Source organism: Sycon ciliatum, chromosome 9, assembly GCF_964019385.1.
Source record: "Sycon ciliatum chromosome 9, ocSycCili1.1, whole genome shotgun sequence".
NCBI classification, from domain to species: Eukaryota; Metazoa; Porifera; class Calcarea; order Leucosolenida; family Sycettidae; genus Sycon; species Sycon ciliatum.
This window is the reverse complement of record NC_088651.1, coordinates 28,224,065-28,233,685: the sequence shown is the minus strand read 5'-3', so window position 1 is coordinate 28,233,685 and position 9,621 is coordinate 28,224,065. Positions and strand designations below refer to the sequence as shown.

Sequence of the window (9,621 nt, the reverse complement as noted above, 5' to 3'; positions counted from 1 at the left end):
GTACTCAAGCAAGATTTGCGTTCGATGTTCGAAAACCTGATGTCCCAATGCACTGACACGTGGAGCTTGCCTCGAAGAAGCACCTTGCTGTTGTCTCGAAATGTCGAATTTGTTCTCAAATGAACAAGGCGAAGCTCGACGGCAGGTCCTACATGACTGATTGTGTAGTCATTCTCCAATGTAGAAGTGCGGGCTGGAAGATATGCTGACAGTGTCGTCGCATCGTTGACATTGCATTCCTCGCCTGCAGTACAGCGCGAGCAGCAGCTGATTTCAGGAGCTGCACTTTGATCTACGCTGAGAAGTTTCTCAGCAAATCGACAGTCTCTCTATCACCAGGGTTAGTTCATTTGCCAATGTACATGTACATGACATTGTACAATTAGAGTAGGCAGCCGACCAAGCTGGCAAGTCTTTTACGGGGGTAATTATTATGAACTTATGGCAGTATGCAGAGGGGATGTGAGACAGGAAAACAGAAGGGAAACCAAAATAATCAGGGAACAATATTCACATTGAAGCGAAAAGCTCAAATGCTGCAAATATGCAAAATTTCTGCAGCCATGGAATTTCGGCTATATTCGGTAGCACCTACCCATAACACCAAAATCAAAACGCTGATGATTTTTTCATCGAGATTTCTGTTCGACCGCTGTTGCCATAATAATAGCTTTTATTTTGCGTGGTACGACCATTTTTGGCACGATATATGCACTGTGAAATGAGAACGTACTATGCTATATTTGGACAAAAACGGACCCTTTGTCACAGCGATAAATCAGCCCCCATAACGGTTTTACGCTGCAGCTTCAAAGCTATGGGTAATCAAGGTACGAGTACCGTGAAAGATAGGATTACCGCTGTTTGCTAAAGGTGTCTAGTCTACATGAACTCGTACCTAGCATGCTACAGCAGTACCTATCAACAGTGACCTTTTACTTGAACAAAATACTTATGACCAGATACTACAGTATGTCTTAGGTATTCCTAATATGGAAAAAAGGTTCTGCCCCTTTTGCGCACTGTAGTAAAGTAGAGTCGCACGCTGAAGAACGTGGAGCCGAAGAACGTCCAGCCTGAAATTCTAAGAACGCCACAGCCTAAAGCTAAGAACGGCGTGTTGGTTTTCTGGCAGCTTTTCATTTATTTTTTACTAGAGCCACGTAAACCAATCATGTGTGAGCCATGAATAAGGGGAGTGGTGGCGTGGTCTGGGATGCTCTGCCGACCTTGGGTCTCGGCTTCATCACAACCATGTGCGCCAATAGCAGAGAGAGAAAGAGAGGGAGAGAGAGAGAGAGAGAGACATAGAGAGAGAGAGAGAGAGAGAGAGAGAGACATAGAGAGAGAGAGAGAGAGAGAGAGAGAGAGAGAGAGAGAGAGAGAGAGAGAGAGAGAGAGAGAGAGAGAGAGAGAGAGAGAGAGAGGAGAGAGAGAGAGAGAGAGGAGAGAGAGAGAGAGAGAGAGAGAGAGAGAGAGAGAGAGAGAGAGCGGGGAGGGTGTTACGGGATACATATGATCCAGGACGGATTGTTTCTAAGAACGTGCTATAAGAACGCAGCCAGATTTCTGACAACATAAGAACGTCCCAGGCTAACCCCTTGGAAACAATGTTCTTGGGCGCGCGACTCTACTGTAGGTACGAGTAGAGTATCCTGTGTGAATCCTGTGGCCATAGTCACGCTAGACAGACTAGCCAAAAGTGACTTGTGAAGAATGCAACAATTGGTCACATCCACGATCCAGGCTTGATGCGCAGTGACATTTTTTGTCCAGTTTTGTGTCATGTCGCACTAGCCGACTGTAAATGATCTGGTTACATTGGTGGACAGTTAGTTATAACTAGTAACACTTGCTGTCCTTTCGTGTATCCATGATTTTTTAAGTGCTTTTCTTCGGGCATTTGAGAAAAAATAAAACTCTATGCATTGTTCTCTGTACAGGTTCTCCCTCGTTAGTAGATAATCTCAAAAAGGTTATCTTATACTGAGACTAAACTTGTAACATGACTTTCAAGTAAAGATACAAGAAGCACTGATTCGTATTTATAATTACCGTAAAATCCCGCCAGAGCGCCCCTACCTCCTCGACGCTTCAGGTGGGGAGGGGCGGATGGGCGAGTCCTACTTGCCACATTCAGTGCTACATGAAAAAGTACTCACCCTGCGAAAACTGTTCGTGCATCTCGTACACCGACCAAAGGTCAAGAGCCAGGAGTCGTACAGACCCGACAAAACGCAGGGTTTGTGCGATCCCTGGTCAAGAGGGTGGGCACTGTTGCGTACATTTCCAACGGGGTTGAGCACGCGTCTGCAGTACAGTACGGCATCACAGACTGCGACAGAGTCATACAAGGATACAATCAATCACGTCCCTGACAAGAAGTCAGGGAGGGGCGGATGGGAGAGACGGGGCGCTCTGGCAGGATTTTACGGTATGGGTACCCTTAATACAAGATAAATTATCGACGCTTCAACTCGTTATAAGATAATTGAAAATCTCCAACATAGCTGTTCCTTGGTTGCAAAAGAGCGTCCATATCTACGAATACATAGATAGAACATGTTGTGTCTTTCTGCTTTATCCTATGTGTTTTGGCCTTGTCCCTGCATGGTGAGTATTTTCTTTTATCACTCTCTTGTTATTGACCCCCACAAAAAGTTGTGATCTCTAAGCGGTCAAATATGAGCATGTATTGACCGCTCAGGAATCATTTTTGACTCCTTATATTAGCAATGAAAAGTATGAATGCCGCAGACATCACCACGCAACATTACAATTTGTTCAAGGTTTGGTTTTGTGTGTTTCCAAAATCGATTTTCACGTTCCGATCATCAGTGGAAATACGGAACTAAAGAGATCAAGGGAAAAACAAAGGTTAAAAATCCAAAGAAGTGTGACACATGACGGGTAACTTGTGGTAAGTTTTACAAAAAGTGAGAACTAAAATAAAGAGTAAGTGTGACAAACGGGCATGAACAGTGCAGAAACAACTCATGAACACGGGGTGCAAACATATATTGCCTCCTTTTTAGGAATCAAGAAGTTACATGCAAGACTCGCACAGGCACAAAAGCAACAGCACAAAAGCAACAGCACAAAAATCTGTATTGTGACAGTAAGCAGAAAGCACACAACAAAACACAGAATAGGAAGAGATTCTGGCCAGCCATACGAAAACGTCAAAAAGCTAGCAAAAGGTAAAAAATCAGTTCTTTGGCTTCTTGTTCAATTTCAGCGAGAAAGGAAAAGTACGCTTCCGTGTATGCAACCAAGAGTACATAACTCCCAAGAGTGTGCAACTCCAGCAATGGGGTCTGCGACGGCAGAACTTCACATCACGTGATGAACCCGTACACATTATTTGCACTCTGTGCATGATTGATACAGGGTTGTACGCAGCCCAGCTTTGGGTACAACTCTCTTGTGGTCACTTTGCACTGTTTGCCAGTGTAATCTTTTGAACCATGTCACGTACATGTAATGTGAAGTTCTGCCGTCGCAGCACTGCATAGAGGTTGTGCAGGCAGTTGCACACTCTTGGGGCTCATGTACTCTTGATGCAACCGATAATTGTGGTTGTTGACTACATTGAAAGTGATATAGGTGCTATCTTTCAAAACAAGACCCATTTTCACATCAGCAAAAGAGGAAGAATCAGACGGGGCAGAATCAGATGGAGCAGAATCAGATGGAGCAGAATCAGATGGAGCAGAATCAGACGGAGCAGAATCAGCGGAATCAGCAGATACAACAGAACCAGACACAGCAGAATGAGAAGGAGTACTTTGAGCAGATTTACAAACACCCTTACCGTCGATCGCCTTGCTCATCTGAACCGCTTCAGAGTGGTGAATCCGGTCGTAAGACTGCAGACTCGCGACGTTCTTATGTCCAGACACTGCGCAGATCTTTCGATCATCCATATATGCTGCCTTCATGCGAAATCTCGTGCTCGCTCTTCCGCAGTGGTTGGTGTACGACTTCGACAGGTTCGCTTCTTCACTGATTTCACCCATTATCTTACCGAGCAGATTGTGGCTCAGTGGCATGTTTATGTACCACACTATTGTCGACTTACTGAACGGCTTGGCCCGCTGAAATAAACGTGGGCAGGACGGGTTCAGATGAGAAATGTACAGCTTGATGACAGCTACCGCAGTTTCAAATGAGGATCCACCCAGACCACCTTGATGGTTCTTACATATAAAATCTTTACACAATATTACGTCCTCACAGCCATCTTCACCGGGTCTGAACATGAGGTCATCCTTCTGCAACTGCGCTTGAATTTCGCGACCTCGCAGACAGAAGTGGGACGAGATTGTGAACCAGGCGAATCTGCACAGTCTGACAGGATCGTCCTAAGCTTTAACGTTACCAAAAGATGCAGAGACCTTGTCCCAGTCTTGGTCGCTCAACGGATCCTTGTGAAGCACATTCACGTCTTTCCTCTCAACTTTGGTTCTCTTCAGAACAGCCTTCAGGACAGCATTTGCACGAGTGAATTCCTTGTCGGTGTAAATATTCAATGTTCTGCCAAGTTCAGAAACATACCGTTATAGAGGTGCTCGACAAGCGATGTACATGTAGCTATTCCTTTTGTACAGAGTGCCGTCTCGTTTCTTCAAAACTGCATCAAACTTCTCCAGTTCAGTTGCCAAATCGGTTGAGGGACAGGCCTTGATATCAATTGACGAAAACTCCGTGAACGATTTCACCCACGTTGCAGTTGCCACTTTAGTAACCTTTGGAACAGCATCTTCCAAGATTTTGTCTCTCTCTGCTTCACTTGAATCACCAAAACGAGATGCCATGATCAAAACGGTAACGTGAGGAACTGAAAGAAAAGGCTGAGAATGGAGCATGCGCCGGATTTGGAGCATGCATGCATGTTCAAACATGGATGGTTCACACCACACTTGGAGTCACGCACATCCATACACTAGTAGATATTTTAGGACTCTCGTACTTCTCAACATCCATGGCCCATCGATTGCAGGAGCAAAAGGTACAATCATGTACAGGTAGTTGTTATTTTTCAAAACACAAAAAAAATTGAAAGCCCATCGATCGACTTTACAAAGAAGTCGAAAGGACAGTCGGCATAAAGCTGAACAAGGACGTACTAACGAATTATGTTGTAACCGGACCTCTACACAGTTTGATAGAGCACGTTTCGCCAGTTGATTTCAGCTTTCTATTTACTAATGGGGTTTATGTAGTAACTAGACTCATTATGATGAGGGAGGACGCAGGCGCATGCTCGGCGATGGGCACGGGGGGCACGTGCACCCCCCAAAAATTTTCAATCTGGGTAATTGCAATTGTAATGTATGCAAATATGCTCTAAAATTCAAGAAAGGTTGCAAACAAATTGCAGAAAATTGCCGGGGGAGGCTCCCCTCGGCTCCCGTGCACCCCCCTAGTTGGGGGGGGCCGAGCACGCCCCTGGGACGTGTATTTCTATTGTATATTTTGTGTGATTGTGCTCTCCCTCAGTACATGAGAGTCTACTTCTAGCTACAAATCGCTGCTATCACGATGACCAGTCCGCCAACGAATCCCGATTTTCCGTTCAGAGAGGAATTCGCGGTGGCTAAGCTGAAACCAGCCCTGGCAAACGCCGCCTGGCTTGTTACTTCACCCGTGAGTGGACTTATGTACAATTGTTTTGTTGTGTTATGTTATCTTTTTAAAATGTAAAAACAAACAGAGTCTATGGTGTGACTATCAAAAAGCCAAGGAACTGCGGCACCGCGGTTCTGGTGGAAAACCGATTGCTCGTTGCTGGAGATAGAGCTTATTTTTTCATCACACTCCTTCGTTTTCTTGCAAAAGCAAAGCAAATTCTGGATTGTGGCGGCTGTCAATATGTTGGAGTTGATAGTCTGCTACAACATTTTAGTTTTAATTTTGTTTCTGGCAAATCCTCACCATAAAAAATAAATAAAATAAAATAAATATATTTCACGGTTCGCGTGAGACTCGGCTGGAAGACGAGTTTTCCGCATCCGTCCGTAGGAACGCTACCACCCTCTAGGATCAAGGCGCAGATGCAGTGCCTACTGTAAGACATGTATATATAACGAGGAAGCAAATCTAACGTTTTAACGGATGACATTTCTTCGTTATAATAGATCCATTGAGGCCGTACTGCTTCATATATGCTGTGTGTGTATATGGCAGAATACTGCAAGATTGTTAACATATCTTCTCGTTAACCTATGAATTTTGGACAATCGTTAAATGTGCGACTCGTTATAATAACATGTCTTACAGTAAACGGTGGGATGTCCTCACCATACTACAGTATATTGTTTTCCATTCTCTAAATCCGATGATAGAATACCATAAATACTATAGTGTCTTGTCAAGGGCGTCGCACAATGCTAAAAATTGGTGCGACCGAATGGAGGCATGAAGAAAGAGGGGCCCGGGGGACACTTCCACAGGGAAACGTTTTCACTTTTTGGCTCATGAGAGCTGTTTGAGGACATCACAATTACTTTAGGACAGTTTCCACATTGGATATAAACACCTCCCAGGAATGTTTATTTTTATTTTTGGCTCACGACGGCCCTCTGTGGGATCACAACCACATAAGGATAGTTTGCACAATGGATATCTGTGTGTACATACAAGTGCATGATGCTACGAAAATTGTATTGTTTATTTTGAATGAATTTGGCAGACCACGTCGAACGAATAGTGGTATGACCATGTTCGCACCTGTCCAACCATGTGTGACACTCCTGGTCTTGTCCTGTGTGTTCTTGAGTGTCAGGGCGCGGAATTGGCATCGATTCATTCCAAATGTTCACGCTTGTTTGGGATGTAAGATAAAGAAAATGAAAACAACCCTGTGTCGTGGTGTATGCTCTCCCCTGCACAGTCCCCTGCACAGTTCTTCTGGCCTCACCTATGATGCAACTGTATGCATTCTTGTTCAAACAAATTTCGAAATTGTTTCAACTAGCTCTGCCTTTCGGTACAGAGCACTCCATTGGACAGCCTGGAACCTCTCCGTTTTACTTTCTTGATCATAATAACCTTTGTAACCATGCCCTTTCTTCTCCTTCTGATTCCTGCCGCAGTTTGTTCCTAACGCGGTGTTAGTCGGAATACACTTTATCCTTGCCGCCTTCGGCGTGGTCATCATGATACTGTCTGGAATCAATGAGGGAGGCCCGAAATGGTTTGTCTTCCTCACCAACTGGGGCTACACGCATATTGTTCTCAGCTTCATCGGATTCACAGCCCTGGGAATCCGGCAGCTACGGCTGCGCAAGAGCCTGATCAGTCAGAAACAGAGCGCGGTAGAGGTGGACATGGCTCTGGCCGAATGGCACTGGTACCATAGCATGTTGCAGGTCATCTATACCAATGCCCTGGACCTGAGCATAATGATCACGATCCTCTACTGGACGCTGCTGAAGCCGAAGGGCACGTTCCTGGACATCTGCGTGCATGCCCTGAACGCCGTCATGACTCTCCTGCAGCTGTTCCTGTGCAACGTCAAGCTGAACCTGCTGCACTTTGTATACCCGATGACCTGTGCGGCGGTCTATCTCATCTTCTCGGCTGTCTACACCGTCCTGGGGGGTAGGAACACCGAAGGAGAGCCGTTCATCTACAGCACTCTGGACTGGAACAATAAGCCGACCAGCGCAGCCCTCCTTTCCGCAGGTGCCTGCTTCTTGGGCGTGCCCGCCATGCACGGCTTGGCGTACGGCATCATGAGGGCACGGGTAGCAATCGCACGCCGTAGCTACGGCCCTGCTACGGCCAGTCCTGAGTCACACGCAATGGACAATGTCGTCTGACATGCTAGGGCGTACACGGTACCGCCGACGCTGTGCTCTGTGGTCATGTGACCATGCTAGGCCGTCCAGCACCAATGCAGGTCTGTGCTCACATACACTGGGCAGTCACGTCTGCAAGTTGCGCAATGTCTCGCAACATTGCACGACCACAAATATCAATATCTCCGTATTTGGAAAACTGTTTAATTTGGTAGCTGGTGATTCTACTAGCTGTGGTGATTGAGCCAGGCTACTGCCAGTGCACATGAAGCAGCCAAAGTAGACAAGTCATACACGACATGTATCCATGCAGTATACTTACATTTGATTTTTTATCGCAGTAGGACGGAAGCGATATTGTGTTTCCAAATTCAGAAGATACAGATGCTGTAATCCATGCTCTAGCCTACTTTTTTTACTGAATTTTTTTAAAATCTTTCCCTAGCATTTTACTTATTGTCTGTAAACTCAAACATACATGTAAGCACATAACTTAGCACATTATATCTGTGTAGACATTACATTTGGTATTACTATCAGTACTATTAGTAGAGATCAAGTAACCATAGCGACGGGTTTAACTCTCGCTGCTCGGGTTTTGGAACGTAACAATGTCTTTGCTGCGCACAGACTGAACAGTTACCATGGTTACACACGCTGCTTTCTGACATGTTGTACACCAGATGGTGCTTTTTACTTCAGTGTGCAACGGCATGTTCAATTTTTAAAATTTTTTAAATATATTATTAATTCATATGACTGTACAATGTACATGTATGCTCTCAAGATGGCTGCAGTCAATACCGGATCGAGAAACATGCGTTCACATGCAGGTGATAGCGTCTATGGTGTCTATTTATGAACTACATGCAATAGAGAATATGACGGCTGCAGGAGTAGCCAAAGCTGTATCAATAGTTCTATTATTGGGGTGTTTGAAGTACATGGTCTTGAAGCAGCCATCCACACAATGCGTACCACCTTTGAAATCCCTGATTCTGACGGTGTTCCCCTAGCCGATGGGTCTAAGTGCTTTTAACAGCCTAAATCGAGAGGTCCGTCTCCAGAACATCCGCCACCTTCGCCTGTTACTTGCACCTCTTGTTGTGAATACCTACCGTTGCCCAGCAAACCTGTTTGTTGGAGGCGAGACCATCCTGAGCCGCGAAGGGACGACGCAAGGTGACCCCATTGCCATGGCAACGTACGCCATAGGTATAGTCCCGCTCACCAAGGCCGTCTCAACGGCAGTAGCAGTCCAGGCCTGGTTTGCGGACAATGCTGGGTCCGGCGGCAAGCTTGCACTTTTGCTGTCTTGGTGGAATAATGAATTTATTTGCTTTGCCTTGACTCAAGGTTTGGCTACTACCTCAACGCATTGAAGTCCGTACTCGTTGTGAAGCCCCGGCACTACGCTACAGCCTGTGAGATGTTTGCAGGTACCGGGGTCAAGGTCAGGCCAGACGGAGTGAGGTATCTTGGAGCTGCTATTGGCTCACCTGAATTCGTCAGCACTCACGTCACAGAGAAGGTGGAGTCCTGGGTGGATCAAGTTAAAAGACGGAGCGTCATCGCCGTTATCCAGCCGCTATTGTCATACGCAGCTCTTGTTTGTGGTCTCCATGGGAAATGGACACTTCTCGAACCATGCCAGATATCGCACAGCACCTGGTGCCATTGGACGATGCCATCACCAACGAGTTCATTCCGGCTCTCCTGTAGCGACCGGTTAATGAAGTGGAGGGCGAAGTGACCTCCTCGCCATGCCGTCGTGGTGGTCTCAGCCTCACTGCCCCGTCCTTCATTGCCTCACAGT

General features: G+C 46.0%; 1 protein-coding gene across 1 annotated transcript; it reads left to right on the top strand.

Annotated features, from left to right (window-relative positions):
• Nucleotides 1-66: 66 nt before the first annotated feature.
• Nucleotides 67-8,555, top strand: LOC135824877 (protein rolling stone-like). Its single transcript, XM_065337601.1, has 3 exons — nucleotides 67-340; nucleotides 5,503-5,649; nucleotides 7,098-8,555. Exons 2-3 carry the CDS (start codon nucleotides 5,545-5,547, stop codon nucleotides 7,824-7,826), a joined length of 834 nt encoding a protein of 277 aa, XP_065193673.1. The 5' UTR covers nucleotides 67-340; nucleotides 5,503-5,544; the 3' UTR covers nucleotides 7,827-8,555.
• The last annotated feature ends 1,066 nt before the right edge of the window (nucleotides 8,556-9,621 follow it).